This window comes from Molothrus ater, chromosome 5 (genome assembly GCF_012460135.2).
Source record: "Molothrus ater isolate BHLD 08-10-18 breed brown headed cowbird chromosome 5, BPBGC_Mater_1.1, whole genome shotgun sequence".
NCBI classification, from domain to species: Eukaryota; Metazoa; Chordata; class Aves; order Passeriformes; family Icteridae; genus Molothrus; species Molothrus ater.
In genome coordinates this window covers 14,078,506-14,102,790 of record NC_050482.2, presented here as the reverse complement: position 1 = coordinate 14,102,790, position 24,285 = coordinate 14,078,506, and the positions used below count along the sequence as shown (strand labels likewise).

The window sequence follows — 24,285 nt, the reverse complement described above, 5'->3', positions numbered from 1 at the left end:
GGAGGTTCCAAATCATGTTTCAATGTCTTATATTAAAACAAGAATGTCATGGTGGGGTTTAAGAGCCTCAGGTTGCCTGAGAGACTGTAAGCACACTGGTAGAGGGTGGGCAAGTTCAGAGAATACTGCCATTACTGAGATACTGTTTTCTTTTTACCTAAGGCAAAACTGGAAGTAGGTCATCTTCACTGCAGTAATCATTCAGACTGCTTTGTAAGAGGAGTTGAACCCTAAGGAACTGGGTTATTGTATAAAAAGAAATGGAACTCCTTCTTTTTTACCCAGTGACTTGTTCCAGAAGGAAAAACCACACTTCCTGAGCAGTTGCTATCTCCCACATCTTCCTGAGTGTCAGGAGACACATCTAGGAGCTGGCACATCACTTGGTGCTAACAGCTCATTCATTAAGGTCCCATCATGAAACTATTCTCACACATTTCAAAAATTACTCATTCACTCTACCTAGTTCATTACCTAGTGTGGTACTATTAGTTTTGATCACCTACTGAAGTTTTTATTTAATTTTCTGTAAGACATTTGTAATCACATTGAGTATGAAATTGAGCAGGGTATCTATATTTTTCCAGTTTAAGCATAATTTTAAAATAATCTATTGAGTCTTGTCAAAAAAAAAATACATCCAATCCTTAGAGAAACGCTCAAATAATCTCAATATCACCACCACCACTTTCTCCTCACCTGGACTGAAGTCACAAGTGACATTTTGTAATGGGGCTTCTTTTCTACACTACCAAGTTTCCAGTTTCTGACTCATCGAGCTGCTGCACTGAACACATGTAAAGAGTAGTGATGGGAGAACTTGCTGTATTGGAAGTGCTCTTCTGGAAAATAGCCTGCAAGTGGAAGGCTGATATCTCTGGGGAGACAGATTTAATGCTGTGGTATGTGGTTGAGACTGTTTGTAGTTGTGGTGAAGCAAGGGAAAGGAATACAGAATAAGTTTATTCAGCTTAACTTTTCATTTCCACATCAAGTTGGAGGAGTAGAAGGCAGTGAAAAAAATCATTTATTCTTTCCCAAAAGAGCGTAAGATAAGAACAGGGTTATTAATCAGTCTGAAAATTTGGATTTAAGCATGTTCATAGCAAAGCAACCAGACTTGTATGTGCTGTTTGCAGGATCCTTTGGTTCTGGCTCAGTTACCAGAAGCCTCCAGAAGATGTAGACCATTTTATAGTAAAGGCCTCTTTTACCACTTCACTTGGATATTCCTACTTTCATTCCTGCATGCAAGAGAAAAGGATAATGCCATCTGCAGGCAGGCAGGGAATGGATGGACTGTGGATGATGGAAGGTGGTGCAGCAAGGCATGACTGGTACAAGGATAGAGACAGAGTGGTCTGTACCCTCAGGCTGTGTCACATCTACAGGCAAGACAAAAGCAAACTCTCCAGGCATCCTGCACCAGCCTTATGGAAATCAAAAATTGAACTGGTATGACAGAGCTCAACTGGGACGCTGTGCAGAGGTGAACAGTGCTGCTGGGACACAGGCCCTGAGCTCCACAGGGTGTGCAGGGTTAGAGCCCACCTGGGCTGCGAGAAGCTGTGCAGGCTTACTCAGCTCAGCCATGGACCATCACATGGGCGTGGAGGTCAGGAAAGACCCATCCCACCCCTCTGGATTTGCTGTCTGAAACCTGCTGAGGCTGTGCAAAACTGCTTCAGTTCCTGACATGCTGCTCCCAGTTTGACATGACAGTGACCTCAGGTCTGGAAAAGAGACCCTTGATGAGGATTTGTTGTTGTTGTCTGTTTCAACTTTGATAGCCACAGATTAATGTGCTCCAATGATAAAGAAGCACACAAAACTGCAAGGCACACGGGGGAGTGAATAGCTATGAATAAAAAACGAAGTAGTGCAAAATGCATGAGGTAATTTTAAGGTTCCAGGCAAAGGTTAATCCCTGCTCTTTTCTTATTAATAAAGCTGCCAAAATCTTTAACTTTCCAGTTGTATGGTAATGGCTGCATGCCCGGTCCTTTGGCTTCCTGCCCTTTTTGTTTTAGAAACTGAAATACAAAACACATGTTATGACTCTGTACCTGGGACTAATCCTTCATGACACTAAGCACATGAACCACCTCTGGCTTCATCATAAGAGCAAAAGGCTCAGAACCTCCCAGGACTAGATGCACTCCAGGGTTTTGCTTTCCTTTTTCATACATCTACCCTCTTCTGCTTACTCCTGTGGAGATTACTCCATAAAAGAAATGCAGAACTGGACATAAGTTTTAGTGAACTTACCGTAGTGGTTGTGACAGTAGTTGGGTTTGGGATAACTCTAATGCTTAAAGTGACTGTTCCAGTTTTAGTTAAGTGTGTAGTTTTGTCCCTGGCAGATACTAAATTGTCATCTGTTATGTGGACACGCAGACTGTAAACCCAGTTTGTATCAAGTCCACTCTCATAGTCAAACCTTGACGCAAGAATCAGATGAGATGTGTTGGAGCCAGCAGTTGGTGAAAAGGTGAAATGACTGTTCTCATTGCCTGCAAAAAGGTAACACCAAGATGCAAAAAAAATTACTTTAATCCCACATTAAAGTAAATGTGTGTAACAAGTGGTGAAGATGGTGAAATGCCAATGACAGGAGGGGCTCCTTGATCTTCCTTGTACCACATAAAATAATTTAAAACAATACAGTTATAAAAGCATTACAATCTAGAATAAGACCTTCTATGGGGCACATAGCAGAGAGGAGGCTGTGGAAACACTTCAGAGCCATAGGGCACACAGGAGGTCACCTGAATCATCTGAACTTACAACCAGGGGAGCACCCCACAACACCCAGCTGGGGTGAGGACCCTGCCCTGTGGCAGGGCTCATTCCACTACTGGGGTGTCCCTGGAGTGCTGCTCCAGCCCCTTTCTATGGCTTCTCCCTCTGCCCAGAGGCAATGGCCTTTGAAGAGAGTTAATGGCTCAGTGACACTCATTGCCTCCAGTGCTTTGTCAGCACCATGGGGCAGGGAGAAGAGTTCAGAAATGCTGCCCCCCATCCCTTGTTTTCTGTCCATTGTAGCTGAAGAGCTGCTCATGGCCCAGGCTGCAAGCAGACCAGTTCCAGCTGTTAGGATCTGGACAGACCACATATACAGGATATCAGAGCCTTGAAAAGGCACCAAATGTGCTTTGGTTTTGCTCTTGTGGCCCCACAGAGATCAAGAGTTGACATGCCCTTGAAGGCCATGTCTGTTTTATAGCACAAAAAGGGCCATGAGCTGCTCTGTGGCTCAGAGGCCAATGCATGACACAGCTCAGGTCTGTACCACCAGGACTGGGCCTGTGGTCAGACACTGATTAACTAACACAGCCATGCTATTTGTACGGAATCATGTGTCAATACAATGTCTGTAGAGCCCCTCCTTGGCATCAAGGGGCTGCAGTAGGACAGAGATTCTCTCTTTTAATGTTCACAGCTTTTTACTGGCACCTGGACAATCTGCTCCCTCCTTCACAGCAGTCGCCTCAGCAACAAAAGAAGGAATTGCCCCAAGAGAGTGTGTTTCCATTTTTGTGAAGCTGAGTATCACCCCATACCACTGCAGTTCTCCAAGTGAATGCAGCTGTTGATGAGGTTCAAAGAAGGATTTTTAAAAGAAGGGTTTATTCTATACAGCATGGACCTATGACATGCAGGTTCAAGCAGTTGTTTTGAACACAGCACCAGCATCTATGTGATAGTGAGATATGCAGAGATACAGAACTTTCCATTGTTTCTCAAGATTTACTCAGCAGTAATTGGAAGAGAAATTTGACACTGCATATCATTCCAGCTCATTCTTCTGAAGTTCTTGTCAACTGTGTAACTAATAACCTATTAATTAATGACAGGCAATGCAGCCTTGCAAAGGAGTGGTTCCCGCTGCTAGCACCTGTAGCACCAGTAACCTGCTTGTGGGAGGATCAGTGTAATGATATGCAGAGCTTGTGGATCACAGCTAGCTCACCATGAAATTAGCACACAAATATGTTAGATATTTGTTTATAAATATAAGTGAACTATCAGCATTTGGTATTTTTTCCCACTGTTCCCAGCTCGCCCACCGTGACACAGTACCTTCAGTAATGAAGTAACGGAAAGACCTGGGATCAGAATCACGATCTTGACATTCAATCCTGAAGCCATTAATATTGGTCCCAACAGCTAAATCGACTGGGATTTGAAGTGAGAAGAAATTGGGTGAACAAACTGGTTCTTCATCATTTACCTCCAAAACATTCACAGTTACCTGGAAGAAAAGAGCAATAGCAAGCTGAAGCTGCTTCACTGTGCCAGGACAGAATTTTGCTCATTTCAGAAACTGTTTGCTTTTGCCCGTTTTGTTCTTTGATCAACAACAGTTGAAGAGCACTGAAGTCCCCTTCCAACCTAGCTCCTACCAGAAAATGTCTGTGATCATTTGTCCTTCAATTCTTCTTGTGATCAGCATTTTTCTGGGAACAGGTTCTATAACCTGAGCCATCTTCCAAAAGTGAAGGCCTTGCAAGCTGATATGTCTGTTTGAACAATCTGAATTGTGTTATAGTTAAAATGAGAAATAATAATAGTACCACAGAATCATTAAACTCCCTTCCAAAACTCTCAGTTTGCTTCACAATCATTAGTTATGCTTCTTAGCAATATTTAATAACCATTTAGAGTATGATCCATGGAAGGAAAAGTGTTTATAGACGGTTCCCAGTGAGAGAGAAATGCTGGTAATGGCCTCCTGCGTGGGTAGGAGCACCCTGAGTAGAACCAGATGTGTTTGATGTCACCTGGGATTAGTTAGCTAAAAGAAAAAGGTTACCCTTACCAAAGTTCCTTCTTGTAATGTTTGTTTGTCAGATAACAGATAATCTTGGCATTGTTAAAAGCTTCTGATGCTAAAATGTCATTAATAGTCACCTTGAAACATTATAGATGATAAAGAGATTAAATACCTCCTAGTAGCAACTCTATGGGTGGTGCTTGGCTGGAATGAAGAGCAAGCCTAGTACCTGTGTTACCTCCAAGAGATGTGTAAAAATCAAATATAAAGCAGTCATGTGGGAGAAAATGTGAAAAGAAGTCAAAAGGACTCTGTCTGTGAAGAACACTGGGATCCCTTGAAAAAAGTTACTATAAAATACTTTTGTGGATATAGCATCTATACTTTTTCTTCTGAATAAAATAGGTCTGGGCAGAAAACCTAAGCCAAATCCTGCTATTAAAGCCACATCCTCTCTGTACTACTCCATGAAAACACAGCTCTGCAACACAATTCTCACATTACTTTGGACACTTTGCAGGGAAGAAAATGACAAACATAATCAAAAGCATGTTTGAGGGCCCATGGACACTACACAGACTCCAAAAAGAGTTTACCACTAAGCATGGCTACAATTAAATTGTGCTACCTGGCTTCAAGACCCCGTCCTTTTTCTATTTTCTAGTACCTCTGTAGCTATATAGAATAACTTAAATTGTCTAAGGCACAGAAAACATTTTTGCTGTCCAGGTAAAATAAGGAAAAAAAGTCTGAGAAGCAAACACCACAGCCAAAAATACTAAAATATGGTTTTATCCTTTTTGTGAGAAATAAACCAAGACTGAGTAAACACCACCTCTTTCATCTGAGTAATATCTAACTGGGCAGGGTTGCACTTGCCTTTTACAGAAAGTGCTTTGCCCAGTGTCTTACTGTGTCTTCTTGCTAGGAAGAAGAAAGAAAGATGTAGGTAAAGGCAAAGTAGTAGAGTGGATTTACTCACTGATGCTGTTGTAGACTTCTCTTGACCTTCTACAGGTCTCTCTGAGGCCTGTACTGTGAAAATATGTTTCTGAGTTGTTTCATAGTCCAATCTAGCTAAAATCCTCACATCTCCTTTCGTTGGGCTGATCCAGAAGATATTTGTATAATCCCTGGTGCCAGCTCCAGCTACAATGGAGTAAGTAATGACATTGGGTGGCCAGTCCTTGTCTATGGCATGCACTCTTCCAATGCTGGATCCAACTGAGAGACAAAAAAATCCATATTTCATTAACATTTAAAGTAATACAAGGTACAGATGACTTTGAACTAAAGATTTGGCTAGAGTTTTTCACCCAAGAAAAATAAAGCAACTGTGTGATGAGCACTAGTTCCCTGTGGTGTGCTATGGCTCCCCTGTACATGGGCTGCTAACAATAAATGCCAAAACACAGGAATGTATAGGGAACCTCAGCAGAAGTGCTCCATGGCTGGGCCAAGGGAGTCCTCACTCATCTGTGTCAGTCTGTAAAGGTTTCTGTGCACCACCACAGTCCCTCCAAAAGGCTAATTTAGCACGAGCAGAAAGACAGTCTAAAACAAGACATCTGAGTTCAGTTCCTGGCACTGCCACAGATTTCTTGTGAAATTGCTGAATTTGTCTGTGTCTCAGCTTCCATCTGTACAATTGGAGTTTTTGCCAGTTTAGTCTATTTAAGGGTAGTAGGTGGTTGTATGGTGGAGACCCTATTTGAACTGGAACTTTGAGCCATTTGCCTCATCTACATATATGAAAATTCATTTGGAGCAAAAAGGCACTTAACAACTTGGCAACATTATTTCTATCATTTAGGTGCTACTTACTGTACCTTTAGTAATTTCTGAAACACTAAATACGTAAGATAAATTACAGAAGACTGGTAAAAATTCATTCACTGGCTTTATCCTGATGTAAATGTAGATGATATCTGGAAATATAACAGAAGATTATATCAGAAGATTAAATCATAGTTAAGTATGGCTGTGAAATTTTCTCATGCATATATTCAAAATACATATGGTATTCCTCTTCCATGATGTTACAGCACAGAAAACTATCAAAAGAAATGTAAAAGGGATACTTGCTTGAGTAGTTAGGATGGGCAATATCTTGCACCCTGACAGTCAAAGTATAAACTTCAACTCCTGGATTAGCTGGGTTTTCTAGATCAACAGTTTCAGTCATCTAAATAGAAAGGAACATAATCATATTTGTACCTCTAAACATTAAGTCACAGTACACATGATGACAATTACTCTTTTCAGCATTCTGTAAGTATGATTTGCCCCTTGGGTATATAGAACTGTTCTATAGGAATAACACAGACTAATAGTCAATTCCAGGATTGAATTCCAGGCTTTTTCTACATGCTTACACTTCTGCCAACAAAATTTCTTCCCCTTTAGAGCAGGAAGTTTAATCATTTGGATGATAAGGTCTTGACCTTTTACCTAGTCAATTCAAAGCTTGTGTAATGAGCTGGCTGTTTATGCTGCCCTTTCTTGGCTCAACAAGGATCTGTAATTGCTAACAGCAATAGCTTGAGCTATTACCTGAGCTCATGCTTGCAGACACTAAAAAAAAGGTATCAGGTCCAGCCATGAGTGTTTTCCCAGGAACCAAATTGTTACTAAGTGGTGGCTCACAGAGATTTAAATCCTAATCTTCTGAGCTCTCTATCTTGCTGTGGAAGTTTCATAAACTTTGGGGCAGGGGATCTAACACAGAGGTATCCCCTGCTGGCTGTCTCTTCAGGGAGGTTCCTGGAGGAACAGGTTGCTTGGTGTAGTCTGTTACCTTGCACATACACAGGGATCAAAGGCTTGACAACAATCTTATCCTGTGCAGGAAGGAAAATGCTTTTTATGTTGGCAGATGAAGCAGCTAAGAGCAGTTCTTATTGACAAGGAAACCTCAGTTCTAAAATTAAAGTAAACCATACAAAATCATTTTACTGCTCCTGTAGCACTCTTGCCTTTTAGACAGAATGCCTATTTTCTGTTGTTTCCTTCTTTCTGCAGTTGCCCACAGGGTTTTTTTAAAGCAAAAAAACAACCACCATTGCACATGTCCAGGAACTGGGGGGGTTCTGGCCAATGCCAGTTTGCCAGCAGCTATCAGCATAAGGAATCCATATTTTGACATGCAAAATCACAGAAGTGCAAATCCCACCACACTTTTGTGAAAATTTGCCACTCTAAGTGATTTTACGATTCTGACCAGTTACTGAGTGTGAGATTTCTCAAGTATTTAAATTCTTCATGCTGAATAGCAAGGATCTTCCACAGTCTGTCATGAGTAAATGGGTATGAAATGGCATCAAATTTCTCTGTTTATCCATTTCAAAGTTGGTGCTTCACACTCCCTAAAAAAGAATTTTTTTTTAATCATATCTAGCACATTTATTTAAAACTGAAGAAAACACTCTCTGTTCACTAAATTCTGTAGAATCCTTAGAAAGCATCCTATCTAGGGGTATATAGTTCACAACCAGTCAAAACAGTCATTCTCCACATCACACCTACTGTGAAATGGATTACAGTAATTTTTTTTTTTGTACAATAAATTTAAAAAATCCCTTTTAATATTTCATAAGTTGACTTCTCTAATGGGGTAATCTAGCATAAAGCCACAAATGACTGACCATAAGTCTTCCAGTGGACACCAGAGCAAAGTTATTGCTTCCAAAACCAGATAATCCAGTGAAAATAAATTGGTTGTTTGATGGATCAGCATCAATATCTTTACAGTAATTTTTAAGATCAACAAGAAATGTCCCAGGAGTGGTATTTTCATTTGCTTCTTTCCTGTTTAAAACAAACACATTTCCCGTCAAAGCAACTCATATTTCTGCTTTTGAACTCCTCGTATATCACAGGACAAAACATTGATTTACTTTTTAAATTAAATCCTAGATCTAAATATGCAACCATGGAGGAAGCAACCCAGACAGTGACCCATGTGTTGTGATGGACAGCAGCCCAGTACAATGGGCAGGCTGATGATAAATGTCCACTTGAGCCTCCAGCTGTGGGTCTGGCGATGTGCCCTTGTCTGCACACAGGCCTGGGGCAGCAAGGCAGCACCAAGGCAAGGAAGAGACTCCATACCTGAAGGAAGAAGGATTGCATTCTGGGGGGTTGTCATTGACATCCTCAATAACAATGGTGATCTCCATTTCTCTGGCATGGCCACTGCTGGGGCTGTCCTCCACCTGCACCACCAGGGAGATGTTGGGATGGAGCCGCAGTGGAAGCGCATCCCGGTCGATCCTCCCGGCCACCTGCAACTCTCCAGTTGCTGTCAGAGCAGCCAGAAGTCAGACATTCACCATGGGGGGAAGCAACAAACAGTCATGGTGTACATGCAAGAGGGCAGGGCAGCTCAACAGAAAGGTAACAGAATAAAAACAAGTCTTCTGTCCTGTGCAAATCATGGCGGGTTTAGTTAGTTTCTTAAGCGATGCAAAATGGTTCTGAACATTCTGGGTAAGATTAATGGCTAGATACCATTGCTGAAAAATACACCTTAGGAGGCCTCAGCAGAGGATTTGTAAAGCATTTAGGTCTCCCTTGCTCTCAAGCTTCTAGCGCAAGCCAGAGTTGAGCGCATTCACAGAGCATCAAGGACAACAAGCTGCTAATGCCTGTGCTGTCCTGGCTCCCTAGCTAGCAAAACAGCTTCTCTTTCCACTGTTATCATTCAAGCATCCGTCAGCACATCCAAATCTACTCACAGATCAACAGAGCTGTGACAGACTGTGCCAAGTGCTCTGGTCAGGCACTCAATACTTTTTTTTCACTTCTGTTAGCCTCTGTCAGAAATAGAAGATTTTTATGGCACAGTACTATTCCCAGAGAATAGAGGAGTTAAAAGAACAGTGCACACTGTTCACAAATCCTCTGCATTTGGGAGTGTAATGAGGAGGAAGGTGGCAATACAAGGCCAAAGAGCATAGGGAATCCAAAGCATTTATGGATCATCCTGATCCCCTACAGCACTGTGTTGTGTGGCACTTCTTACAACTGTGATAAACAGATCCAAAGCAATAGCAGACAAGGAGCAAAGCTGTCACTGAATGCCAGCCCTGGAGGCAAAACCCCTGGGGAACGGATGTACAGACCCCAGAGAGCATGAAGAAGATGAGATCACCATGAGAAAGAGGACTCTGTTGGATGGTCTTTTCTGAGGAGGGTTGTGAATGGAACAATGAAATTGAGGCGTAGATTTGCTGTGCACCTCAGTGCTAGAGAGGATTTCAGACAGGAGGGAGGACATCACGGTCTAACTACCTGCAGATATTTCAGGAGCCCCAGAAGGGTCACTGCGGTCCTCAAAGATTAAAAATAAATCAGCAATCTTACTTCCACCCATGGAACCACCTCCAGTCACAAGTCAGTATTTGTCAAGAAGTCACCTTTGGTCTACTTTCTTCAAGATACCTTATCAAGTCTTGGTCAGCTGACCAAAGAATTGCACCCTTATAAGGGACTGAGCATACCTTATTGCTATAGGGAGCCACTAAATAAAATAAGACTATTTAAAACTAAGATAAAAATAATTTCTCTGATAAACATCTTTTTTTATTTTATTTTTCAGATGTCAGAAGTCACGTTTTTGTTTGTCTGACCTGGATTTATGGAAAAACGTCTGTCAGATGACTGGATGCTGTAGAAAAGTCTGCTGGGAGAATCTCCATCATCAGGATCTTTAGCTGTTATATTAGCAACACTGGTGCCCGGGCTTTGCTCCTCTGGAATCCGGTATATTCTTTGTTTTCTACAAGATAAAATTCAGCAAAGCATGCATCTTGTTTGTAAGGGCAGCTGATTACAGACTTAGCTGAGAAGCCAACTATAGCAGCAGAGCCATGGTGCTGCTGGGCTCGGAGATGGCTATTTGCATGTCTGGATAAATATCCCAGTCATGGGTTCTGCCAGATGGACATGTAGCAGAACTGGCATGTGGTCACGAAACATGACACAGCCACACAAGTAAGTATTCTTCCTCTGCAACTTTTCCACAGTAAAAGCAATTTGACTTTCACAGGACCACAGAAGCTGAAGAGGTAGGAGGCCATCAAGTCATGCCATCCATCTCCCTAAAGAGCCACCAGCTCATAAAGCCATTTCCTTTAATTCCCTCATTTTGCAAGAGAAAAGCAAAAATTACAATAAGTTATGTAGTTAATCATCTTTTGGAATGAATGCTGGAGCCTTCTGGGGGGCAACAGTATTACAGAAAAACATGAATTGACTTTTATAGGTCAAATATGGCCTGGCAGGCAATTGTGCAGGATTGTTTACAGTGGAGGCAGTTTGATGTTCACATGTGTACTCAGGTGGATAATTTCAGTACTTGTACCACATGTGAAAAAAGGCATGGGCCAGGACAAAAATGGTGCAAGGAAATTCAGAAGACCGATTTATATTACTGAAACACACACAAACTCACATGCATCTCCTAATTCTAGAACTCAGGGGGAGTTGAAGGTCCTCAAGAGTTCAGAAACACTAGAAGTGTGTTTCAAGACTAAATACTTTTTGCACTTTTAAAACATGCTATGCTACCACTTAGGTAATTGACTGCTCTGTAGCTCCCAGTACAGGAAGACACGAGTCCTTGCTGCTCTCTGAAGACACACATCATGGGGCACTCAGCAATTGGAGCAGAGAATTGCAGAGACAGAACAGAAGATCCCACGTCTCAAGATCTCCACTCACAATTTCAAAAATGGTTATGGAGACACACTGTCTTCAACTGTTCTGTCAGTTCATATGAAAAGAGGCAAGCATACAGGAGAGAAATCACATAGGGTTTTTCCAGTAAAAACACCTGACTTACAGCCAGAAGAAAACAAGGAGGTTATGAAGCCTGCTGTGTCAGTTATTTATGAAGTTTCTAGTCTTGGCATTGAATCCCTTCCTTCCTTGTTGTCCTGCTGCTTCCAGAGTCACACAGAAAGAAACAGATCCCGCTCACTCTCACAGCTCTAAGTGGTTTTGGCCCAAGGTAGGAAACTCCCTAGGCCCACTGGGACCCCAACTCCAACCTCTCTGTGAACAGCAAACTCACCACAGCTCCACCCTCACAGCCCTACCAACCCTGCTGCAACCTGGTTGTTATCCCATCCCCACTAGATATTTTGGGAAGTGGGGCATTATTGGGCACACCTCCGTAGCACAAAGCACCAGTACAGCTGGGGCTGCTTCCTATACAGCTGTGTCTGGGACATGTCCTGCTGTCCATCTGTCTGCCACCTGCCAGTGGCTTTTTACAGGATGGTTCAAGCAGACCTTTTAGTCACTGCCATGTAATTGCAAAGGAAGCATATGCTTGTTTTCTTGTCTTCTCCTCTGTTTTCCTGACTCCACAAGTTTTCCATTGATTTTAACAGTAACAATTTCAAAAGGATGAATGCCAATGTAGTGTTGTGAACACCAAAACCAGATGTGCTTGCATATACTATGGGAACAATTAAAAAGACTCTTTGAAACTCTGTTCTTGACAGCTATGATTGGGATAAAATAAAGGAGGTTTGCTAACTCCTCAAGTTTCCCCACCACTGATTATTATGATGTCAGGGAGTACTCAGCTCCAGCATGCAGCTCTCATTGTAGCAGGGGACAGACCATACATGTGCATATTAAGGATAGATCATAAAGTGCAATTTAACCTAAAATTCTTTACAAACTGAGCTGCTCTTTTTGATCTGTAGTGTCAATCTAAAAGGGAGAAGATTCAAACCAATACCAGACTCTATTTGTGCCATATGAGTCTTAGGTGTTACAGATTCTCAAGCCACTGTAGTTTTCACTAATTCAAACAAGTAGATAAATATTTAAAAGAGCTCTTTTAGCATTCCAGACACAAGGATAAATACACAAAAATGGCAACATCAGGAGGGAATAATCAGTCTAGAACACAATGTGCAGACATTGACACTGGGAAGAAGATTCCTTATGATGCCTTAAGTTTTAGCTTTCATATTTTCCAGATACTGCATTAGTTTATAACTCTGAATTTCATATAAAGTATTAGAAAGTTCTCTTCACAGTTTAGTTAGACAAAACAATCCTCCAGCTTGAGAACCAAGGACACCATTGCAGCTTCAGACCCAAAGGGATAAAAACCAGCAAATTGGGGAGAGCATCTGGGAGGATGAGACTTCATAATCTGAAGCTGTAATTGTACAATTAACCCCAATATGTAAATGGAATGAAACCTCTAAAAGTGTGAAAACTCATGACCATTGTCCATCTTGGGTGTAGCTTTGGCTGGGCTCTTGCACTGCCCAAGGTGTATCCTCTGAAGGCCTTTTAATGAATACCTACTTTATTCCTTTAACTCTGCCTAGCCTCTGTTCCAGGCAGCCTCCCAAGGCATCACTCCTGCATGCAGAGGTACAGTAACATGGAATGAGTTATTAATGTTCTTGTTTATTGCAGACATGAGGTTCAAGCATTAAGTAGGTAGCGAAAAGAAAAATCACCAGCAACAGCAACAACAATTCTTGCCTATTTCTAACATTTAATTCTTTTGTTTCTTCAGATTCTTCACCCCTTTATCCACCAAGGTCCAGATCACTGGCCTCAGCCCAGGAGCCATGCATTGCTCTGGGTCAAGACAACACCCAGAAGATTGCTCCAAACAAGTGGCTGGAACCTCCTGGCATGGCCCCAGGTGCTATCCTGTCTCCATTGTTGCAGAGATGGCAGGAGAGGAGCCATCATAAATATTCTCAGCAGGGACCTTGTAGAGTCTCACAATCAGGAGACACAATGACAGTGCCTTAAATCCTATCAGTGTCTCATGCAAGTGACATAGATAAATCAACAACAGAGTCAGATCAACTGTAATAATTGTCAAGCTCCTGCTTCAGGAACAACCTCCCATTGTGCTTTCCAAAGCAAAACAGCCTGCTTGTAGCACAGGCATATTTGTTCCCATTTTTCTAAATTCTTAATATATCCTGACTCCATTAGCCTTCAAAAGCTATTTCTGACTTGTGTGCTATGACACAATTTCCTGCTTATGACACAGTAAGAGACAACAACCTTTCGAAGATCACCAGGATTGTTTACAAGTGTGTCTGGGAGGAGAAGACTGATCAAAAGGGAGACCTTTTTATGTCTAGACATTTCTGCATGAATAAACACAATTATGGTGAAATGCACACCTGCATAAGGAGCAAACCCAATATGATTGTATGCACACCGGGTGAAATTAACCTCCTTGTCTGAACTTGTCCACAGATCTTTGCATAGCTTTAACCTCTGTAAATGCTAACAAGTAAAACAAGCTTGTTTGGCTGTTCTTAGTGTGAAGGCAGAGCCTGGAAAACTTTAAACTATCAAGAATACAAATAAGAATAAATGAGTGACATCAGGACAAAGCTTTCCAGTATAAGAATAGGAATCATAGCAAAACTAAAATACTTTTGTCAGCTGTATTTTGTTGTCATAGTTATTTGCCCTTATGTTAAACCCTCCCACTGGTGCCAAAGCAGTAAACCTGAGAAATCACCTACATTTTGAGAGCAATGGAAAATTTTTACTCACGTGGTAAAGTAAGGCCTTTCATCATTGATGTTAATTATATTTATATTCACTGTTCTAGTTGAGTTGAGTCCATCTGGATCTGTCACTGTTATATTTAAGAAGTAACTGTTAAATAAGAAAAACAGAACAAGAATCATTCTGTGTATGTCAGAAAACATTTCTCTGAATGCTATAAGCAAATAGGCCATGGCAATAAAATACATTCTCACCTATGTGGATCTTTCTCATAATCAAATTCTTTTGTGGAAAAAATGGCTCCACTTTCGCTGATTAAAAATGGTGCTGTTGCAGGGAGCAGTGAATACTGAAATGGAGAGAACAAGAAATTAGTCTTTTTATCTTTAAACACCTTTCCAGTCATTCCTTGCCTTGCAAAACAGGGAAAGTTACAGAGGGTCGTGCACCAAGCAAATAACCTGCAAAATCCTCTGAGCATCTGTCCAAGGGTGTAACAGCATTTCTTTATTTGCAGCTTCCTATGGCTCAGATGTGTCAGGGGATAGAAGGCACATGGACCTCACTGCCTTGCTTTCACCCACAAAGCAGAGCTAAGCCCCCACAGCTCTGCTTCCCTCCTCACCAGCTCAGCCTGACTGGGCAAAGGCTGAGGACAGACTTAAGGTTAATTGCTTTCTTGAATAACACCAAACACTGAAGCAGCATCTTCGGGTTCAGTTCTTGAATGTACTGTATTTTATAAAGCCAAACTAAATTAAGCAAAGATACAACATAATTCTTAGCTAAATGCAGTTACTTTCCCCCAGCTACCAATGTATCATTTTCCACAAGTTTTTCTGAATACCAAGAGTATTTTCAGATCAGCCAACACATTTTCATAACTGAAGGTAGGTCACAGTTTGTTCTGGGATTGTCCAAAACCTGATATTCATTTGCTTTGTGATTTCCCTACTGTCTGATTTAAGAGAATTTAAATTGTGATACAGAAGGTTAAATTTTTTTTTTACTTTTAGTCACTCTAATCTACAAGAAACATTTTGTAAGCCTTTTTTAAATTTTAAATTCACAATTTCTACTGTGTCTCTGATTAACTATATCAAATTCTGCCTTTGATATTCCTTAATTTTGGAAGGCTAAGAACTTAAAATATAGTTTTTGTCCAAGCATTAAGGCTGTTTTTTCTTAGTTTAGTATTGGGAAGGCTTCTTTTTTTCCAGATTAAAACTTTTCCTGTGTTTCTGATAAGGAAGGAAGTTGTTGAAAGATGATGGTAATTCACATTTCAGACACAGCAGATTATATAACCTCTGGAGTTTTTTGTTTAATACAACTTACTTTGAGTTTTGCATTTTCAGGATCAGCTGCATCAACTTGGTAAATGCGTTCTGGAGGTGTCCTTTCCAGCACATAGATCATCACAGCTGCATGGATGTAAGACTAAGTGTTATCTGAATAAAGCAAAGGGCACAGCAGCAAAGAGACTGATGCACTGAAGCTGTCAGCATGTATTACTGCCTGCTGCATCTTCTCACTTCACAAGTGTAATTCCAAAATCATCACAAAGATCACAGATATTCAAAGGATGAAAAGAAACCAATTACATATCTGTAAACAGGCAACAACCACTGCAATATGGATTGTCCCTCCAAGGCAAAGACTGATCTTCCCCTATGGCCTATCTTGAGTTGTTCAAAGGCTATGGAGTAAACTGTGCATTTGGGCTACATCTGTGGGGTTCTTTACTATGCAGATGGGAAGAATACAATCCTGTGCTAGGTCCTCACCACCATCCCCTTCCTGTCCACACCCTGTGCCCTGCCAGGAGAGTTCAGATGCCTTTCCTCTTCATTCCTGCTTTTCCTTTACACCTGTGAAGCAGATAATTAGCAAATGGACCGCACTGACTTAAATGCTTGCTTTGCTAAGGCTGATAATTCAGTGCCAACTACATTCATTTCCATGCCTGGGATTCTTACAGCTGGGCTATCCCACACTGGACCACTGGCAACAGGCTCATCTCTCCTTGGACAGAGCAATTAACAGGACAACAGATCTTCAGATCACATTATTTGCTTTATGCCCTTTTGTGTCTGCTGGATCTGCTCTTTCTGGACTATTAATTTCCACTGTGACCCCTACTGACTGCTGCTCCTCATCAGAGCAATGGGAATCCCAGAGCAGCGTAATGAGTTGTTCCCAGAGGACAACAACATGAATACAAAGTTTAATGAGAGGGAGATGCTTTTTCATAAACAGCAAATGTGCAATTAGTGTCTAATTGTGGCTGGTACTGTTAACTAGAGCCACACAGTGAGACAGATCAGACATCTGTGCTCACCAATTTATGGCAGCTCTAGCTGAGAGTTAAGCTGATGCCTTTATTTGTAACAAGCTCCCACGTAGTGTGTTTCATGCTGTGTCGATCCCTCCAAGTGTCAGATTTAATTATTATTAGATTCCAGTGGCACCCATGATATGCAAGACACCAGCTATCTCGAGAAGATGACACAGCCTCTTCCCTGGGGGAAGCTAATTTGCTTTACAAACTAAGTATTGTATGGAATCACGGATGTCAATGTGCTCAGGAGGCATCAGTGAGGAGAGCTGAATGTGAGCAGGCTGCTCTGAACACATCCCTGAGCAGCAGGCAAAAGTCAGGCTGCAGCTGGGCTTCACCACTCCAGTGTGGTCAGTGCAGACCTGGGGGTTAGCAGCCAGCTCTGAATACCTGCCACAAAGGGATCATAGTTTAATATTTTCAGATTTTTTAAAGCTGAATAGCTGAAGTGTGCTTGGCCATACAGTGCTGTTAGGACACGAAGTCTTCAAAAGCACTTTAGGGAGTGAACTGTTCTGTCTGCATGTGAACACATAATAAACAAATCATTATATTCTGATGCATCTGGTACAATTTTTCAGGTCTTGTTCATTAGTAAATAAGCAAGGTCTCTTAGAGAGTAAGACAGTTATTTCCCACCCTTTCTATCAATGGCAGTGTCACTCACACCAGGTACAGCACGACTTGCAAAGCCTGCACCGGCCACAGCTGCAGCCCAGGCTCTCCAGCCTCATTCCTAAGGCTACTGCACATTCCTCCCCTGGCATCTTTGCCCTGGTCTAAAAGTCAGCATGGTTAACATCAACTGCCCCATGTAGGAGACAGAACTCTCTGCCTCATTCCATTTGTACCACCATAGATCACAGTCTCTGAGGTCTCACTCTTAAGACTGACTTCCGACTTATTTCTCATGTGAAAGTGTAAATGCAATATGTAGATATAAAACATCTGCAAAGGAAGGTTTTTATGGTTTCCCCACAGAAGTTTTTGCACATACAATATGCACTTGTTAAAATTTATCTTGCTTGTCCAAATCAGTCCAGTTTCCAACAAACTACTCACTCAATGCTATAATCCCAGAAAACTCCAATTTTCCAATTTAAAAAATAAAAAAGCACTTATTGGTATAATTTTTTCTTTTAATTCTTCAGCTGCTTCAAAAGGGTTAAATTTTTTTAAACTTCAAGAAAAATTGAAAGGGCATTTCCCAAGATGAAGCATACCAACTCTTTGTGTAAAACAAAGTTCTGTTCCTCCCTTGTTTTCCTAAAGGAAGATGCCTAGACTACGTTACCTACAGGCACTGTATGAGCTCAATTTTTATAAGCTGATGTCATGTTTTCAAGTATTGTTCTTTTCAAATTCTACTATCTTCTTACTTTCAATTGCCATATTTCCTCGAAATACAGGATGTTCATTTTTATCTGTTACATGAATAGTCAATATGTTAAGGTCAGTTCTTCCAGTTGCATCATCAACAAAAATCTGCAAATCAAAGCTCTTTGGCATAGTTTCATAATCAAGGACAGGTTTTCCAGTGGTAATAACCTGAAAATAAAAGATTATTATTAGCACATGATGCAACAGATGGAACTTACAGTCCAAATGAGCGAATACAAATAAAGGGATACTTTCAATCAGTAAAGAGTGAGTGTTTAGATAATCCTGTACTTGTTGGCACATCTCTCAACAGTGGCAAAAACATGACAGAAACAGACTAAAGAGACCAAAATGTTGTGTGGCTTCATGGAGTAACTCAAAGATCCTTTGTGTGAGGAGCCCTTTGAGAAGGAGACAGCCTGGAAGAAGCTGCCCCACCTCACAGCTTTGTCTTCAGGAGTGTTCAAGCTGTGATGAGACTGAGAATTCAGAAGAAGCTTTGTAAGACACAAGGGCAGGTTCACTTTTTCTGTGAATTAGGAACATGAGGAGGAAGATCTTTTACTTGAAATAAAGAGTGTGGAGGCAGGAGACCATGTAGTCTAGCAGCTACCAGAACCTTCCTTGTGTAACCTGTGTATCTGGGAGAAGACTTGCAGGAAAACCACAGAAGCAGGTTGCTTTATGGGTACATTGTCTGGGAGAGGCACCAGAATTGTTTGGGGAAAATGCTGAACTAATTGAAAAAATAGCCTAGGGCTTGAGTTTTGCAAGATTGATAAGGAAAAAGTATTTTGTTTTGGAGATTTTATTTCAAAGGCTTCCAGCTCTGCATATTGCCTCTTAACACAGAATACGTACTAGCACAAGACTGACATTTTATGGAAAAAAGTAAAGTGCAATCATTCTGGATTTAGGATGAGTCCAGAGCAACAGGAGGATGCTGAAAGTTGTATGCCTCAATCTTCACTGCTGAAGCCATTAGATCTTCCTTTTCTTGGACAAGAAAGGAAAAGGTGACAGTTAAGTTTTTTGTGTGACTAACAAACTGTGAAGCTTGAACACAGTAGCAGGGTGCTGTGAAACTGGAGAAGGAAAACTGTTGGAGCTCATGAGTGTATGTGACAAGTAGCATGTCAGTGTATTTACAATACTGCAGAATAATTAGGCTGAAGAGCATGCAGAAGGAAAACAATGAAATAAATCCCTGGGTTTAGATGAGATGCTGTGGGCCAGAGGACAAACACAAAAGTGATGTCAGCACAGTTAGAAGACAGAAGTCAAAATAGAGACAAATAACAAAGAGTTGGAGGGGAGTAAAGAGAAGCACAAATGGTTTGTGCCTTCTGGTACATAAAACAGCTTCTGTCTGGAACCTCATGGATCTTTTTGTTACAATACTGCAGGAGAAAATAACTGTGTCCTGGATGGTCTCCTCTCTTCCTACTGTACAGAAACAAGTTTCCCATAAAAGTGATGCTAACACAGAAGAAACATTCTAAAAAGCTTGTCACAACAGTGGAAAGCTTGATGTTCAAAATGAATGTTTGATGGAGATCTAAATACATAAACACATACAATAAATTCAACATTTTAAACAGTCCAGTTCTAAGAAGTTATGTGTTCTGGAGATTATCCCTCCAATTCACAGCCAAATATTTTCACTAGTGATGTAACAACAGCCAGACTAAATGTGTCTAAATACACATCTTCCACCCTCCTTTATAAAGGCCTTAGAAATGAAGATGTGAATCTAAATTGTTTCTTTATAGGTTGCTTTTGAATCTTTTTGGGAACAGCATGCAACTGGTGTAGGGTGTGAGCCAGAATTCACCTTTCCTTCAGGTAGGAGCAAAGCTTACTGATAAAGGCAGGACTGCACACACTTGAAGCAGCTTCAGGCTTCATGAAAGGGGCTCTAGAGTCACCCCTAAACTATCTATCACTCATTCCACATGAGAATATCACTGTTCCCTGCTCCCTGCTCCACCACCAATACATTCAGAGAGCACCACTACGAGCACCCAGGTAGTTTCAGGCAGCAGCAGGTTTTTATGTATTCCACACATCTGCTCCTGAGAACCTTCAAACAGGAGTAAGGTGAGGAGGAAGGGACAAGACTGAGATCTCAGAGACTGTTACTTTCTCAGAAGTCTCAAAATATATCAAGAAATGTGATATTGCTTTCTGCTGTTGCAACAGGACTAAGTGTGCTTCATAAATACTGAAGAGTCTATTCGAGCAGGTACTTAGTAATCTCATAATTCATTCATGAAATACTGCCTTCTATATCTAAACAAAGATTTCATGGCAGCAGGTAGAACTGAGGTGTCTGGTTTTGGATCACATCACTTTTTGTGAAATATTGTACAGATCTCCTACAACATAGCATAAGTAATTAAAAGTAGCAATCCTCATCAAATAAATTAACTAAGAACACCCATGTATTTATCCTTGCTTTATAAGTTGTAATTAGCACTCCTCTGCTAATTTGCAGAATTTTTATGTAGATTGCTTTATGATTTTTTCATGACTGATATTCACTGGCTCAAACTCTTTGTTCTAGTCCCCCGAGTGACTTAGGAAATGCTGAAAAAAGCAACAGCTCAAGCAAAACATAGAAAGGTTCAGAGGCCATTCTGGTAATGTGGCTGTGGTATGAAATGGATACAAACTGGCACTTTGGAAGAAGCAGTCTCCAGTCTCCAGCTTTTTTGGCCATTCATTTTCATCCTTGTGTCATCCTCCACTGTTCTAGAACAATAATTTCTCCATCATCCTTGCCATGAAAAAAAACAAAGAGGGACTTTTTGTCTGTTATTTTTCCTCCATATTAACTTCTCAGTCCCACTCAGCACGCAGCAATATAAATTCTTGTGCATCATAACATAAAGATGGCATGGGGTGGGAGCAAGCAGGTATATAAAAGGACTGAGGGGTTTTCTTGCAGCAGAAGGGATCACTTTAATTGAAAGTGCCAAAATAAAGCCTAGGAAAGGAGTCCTACATTATGGATTGTCTGTCAGCTAAGCCAGTTTAAGGGATGTATCCATTTCCTTCTGATTGTTACACAGGAGTCAAGGAAGGAGCATGAAGCAGAGTTCAGGGAGGTTTAGGTTACATATCAGGCAAATGTTTTTCACCCAGAAAGTGGCTGGACACTGGAACAGGCTCCCCAGGGAAGTGGTCCCAGCACCAAGCCTGGCAGAGTTAAAGAAGCAATTGGACAATGCTCTCAGGCACATGGAGTGATTCTTGGGGTGATCCAGGAGCTAGATTAGATAGTCCTGAAGGAGCCCTTCCAACTCAGCATATTCTATAATGCTATGATTCTATGATCTCTTCAGCTGACCCAGTCCAGGTATTTGTACAGTCCCACCCTATGCTTCACAAGTGAAAGATGGCTTTTTGAGAGGTTTTTTAACCATTCCACTGACCTGGCTGGGGAGCAGTAAAGAGCCACCACAGAGCTGGCACAAGTGATCTTTGTGCTCTGCTGGGAGGCTGGAGCATGGCAGCCACAGCAGCTCCCTGCAGGCTCATCAAATCCATGAGCCAATAGCACCCGGGACACAGCCTTTCCTTTCCCAAATTTTCTCCTAGAATCACCAGCAAAGAGAACTAGAAAAGAGCTGTTGTATCAATTCTGTGAAAACCTGAACTTCCTTGGAAACACCCAGAAAAGGATATTCAAACCACCTTTTTAAGACTCTTCACCATTTCTATCTGTATCTATTAAAGCCACCCTTCAGTGTCCCTGTTCAGGCTCAGATGTAGAAGCAAGTTGCAGTGGGATGACAAGTTATCATGCATCTGAACACTCATTGCCTGTGACAAATGGGAGCTAATACTTGCTGATTTATTCAACAGTGAAAATCAGCCTGAAGTAATTGAAATTTCTCTGCATTTGCCATAGGACAAGAGCATGCAATGGATAGAGACAGGTCACAGATGTGTGGAAGGGTGATAACTCCTACATCAAGATAACTTCCTCATGTGTCAGAGCCTTTGTTCAGAATTAAAAATTACTTTGATCTAATTCAGCTTCATTTATTTTGAGAGTGAAACAAATTAATTTTCATTCTTGGTGAGAGTGGCCAAACAGAAGCGCTATGTGGTTTAACTAAGGCACTTTCATTTCACAGTGACTTCATACATATTAAGCTGAAAAGCTTTGGATAAAACCTCAAAACAGAGGCAGATCCTCCACATTCTTCTTCACCTCTTATTTTCTAAAAATCACAGATTTTTTTCTATCACAGAACTAATGGAATTATTATGATGAGTGATTTTTCCTAGATGCAATTAAAAATCATAATTACTATTGCTATTCATCTGTCATATCTATTGCAGCATTTTTGAATAACACCACAGTCTGCATTTAAAATTCTTTCCTGATTAAAAGATGAGATATTGTGCACTGTCAGTGCTCAGTAATCCAGGAAACATCAGCCTACAACTGCAAATTACTCAAGTTAAACTTAAAACTCACCCTGAATTGAAGACTTCCTTTTGATTCAATGGCAAAAGCTTCTGTGAGTGGATTTGAATTTACTATGGTAGGAAGAATTGCTACACCTTCAGAAGCCAATGGAGAAAGAGTCACATTAAAGTTGTAGACTGCCACACCAGCTGCAGAGTTTTCTTCAACAGTGCTTGTTGCAGGTAAGCCCTGAAGCAACTGGGGTCTTCTTCCTGCAGATGAAAATGAATGCAAAAGTACTTGAGCTAACAAATACGCAGCTTTTGTGAAGAGCTGTCATTAAGGAACACAAAATGCCCTGACTCTCTTTTTACCTATGAATGAGGGCATGTGGTGTAAATCCAGTGTTAATGGCAAAAGAATCCATTTTTCTTTAATTTATTCATTGTAAAAGTATTACTTCACTGCATCATTTACTTCATATATGCCTTTATACAGAAGCAAAGAAGCCCAAAGTGTTTCTATTTTTTCATTTTGCTCCCTGTACTAATTAGTGCCTCTGCTCACTGTTACATCAAGAAGTACCTTGGATCACACAGACCCAGATACCAAAGAAGCAATGTTTTTTTGTAGATTACACTACCTGCAGCACCTATTTCCTCCATTTTTCCTCTTCTAATTCTTTCTATAGGAGCTGTGTGCAAGCCTGGCTCTTGAGTAGTGTGATTTCATAACAGTTTCAGGGGTGTACTGTCATGTCTCCTGCTCTGAGCAAGGAAGAGCTGCCTGGAGTCTTTGGAGAAGATGCAGGCCCACAAGAGCACCCTATGGTTCAAAACTGCATGGAAGCTGCACATGCTGGTGAGGCATCCAGCAGATTTGCACAAGCTCCTTTTTTGTCCAGACCTCTGGATTCCCCAAATCAAAACTTCTGCTTTCTCTGTCATTTAGCTTGTAGCTTTTGGTATTTTTGACAAAGGCCTTTGTGCTTCATCTTATGAACAGTGTCTAGACAACTTAAATCAGGACTGCTTTTGATGCCCTGAAACAACACTTCAGTAATCTCCCATCCCTGAACCAGCAATGTTCTTCAACACCAGACTGTGGCAGGGCTGACTGTTGCTTGGGGATGCTTCACTGGCTCATCCAAAACACTCTCCAAGAAAGCTGGCTGTGTTCAGCCAAACTTCTACACACTCTGTGCCAAGAGGAAGACAGATAGTGCCCACTCAAGGGTCTGGACAGGCTCTTCATACACCAGCAATTACTGTGACAAAAGCTCCATGAACTCTCTTTGTTTGCTGCAGAGTTGCAAGGTGAAAAGCTGCTACAGGAACTAGTCTGAGACCATTAGAGCTGCATGGAGATTCTCATGCTCCCACACGGCAGATGCAGCAGGTTCATGGGTCACTGATCCAGCTGGGATCACTCTGGCATTTAGGGAAAAAATTACATTGGAGATACTCTACAGGTACAGGGTGGGATGAGGGACACTGTGAGATGGGAACTGCCTGAAAGAGTTAATCTCTGACCTGACTGAAACAGGTCAGTCTGGCACCCTGGTAGGACTGAGTTCAGCTGAGCTGTTACTGATTTATGTCAGCAGGAGCAAGATACAGTGAAGGACTAAGTTTTTATTACTGTTATTACAAATTCTGGAAAACATCATCAACAAAAATCACCCATGTAAATGAGGCTGGGCTGAGAGGGGCTTCTGGAGATACATTTCCATAAGTGGAGCTGAACTTCAAATGTAATCTCCTGTGGACACTACTTGATGAATTCAGCTCACTCATCAAGCCACAGTTCATTAATGGAAACCATTTATACAACCAATGAAATAATTTA

General features: G+C 41.2%; 1 protein-coding gene across 1 annotated transcript in view; it reads right to left on the bottom strand.

Moving 5' to 3' along the window:
• Window positions 1–24,285, bottom strand: part of CDHR3 (cadherin related family member 3) — a 45,652-nt gene that overhangs the window by 8,616 nt on the left and 12,751 nt on the right. Inside the window, exons 2-14 of the mRNA XM_036400583.1 lie at window positions 22,507–22,709; window positions 18,014–18,182; window positions 15,632–15,717; window positions 14,548–14,642; window positions 14,339–14,443; window positions 10,408–10,556; window positions 8,888–9,077; window positions 8,422–8,584; window positions 6,863–6,962; window positions 6,607–6,705; window positions 5,760–6,001; window positions 4,084–4,255; window positions 2,269–2,513 (exon numbers count right to left, since the gene is read on the bottom strand). Of these exons, the coding sequence (XP_036256476.1) occupies window positions 2,269–2,513; window positions 4,084–4,255; window positions 5,760–6,001; window positions 6,607–6,705; window positions 6,863–6,962; window positions 8,422–8,584; window positions 8,888–9,077; window positions 10,408–10,556; window positions 14,339–14,443; window positions 14,548–14,642; window positions 15,632–15,717; window positions 18,014–18,182; window positions 22,507–22,709 (2,018 nt within the window). The remainder of the gene's footprint in view (window positions 1–2,268; window positions 2,514–4,083; window positions 4,256–5,759; window positions 6,002–6,606; window positions 6,706–6,862; window positions 6,963–8,421; window positions 8,585–8,887; window positions 9,078–10,407; window positions 10,557–14,338; window positions 14,444–14,547; window positions 14,643–15,631; window positions 15,718–18,013; window positions 18,183–22,506; window positions 22,710–24,285) is intronic.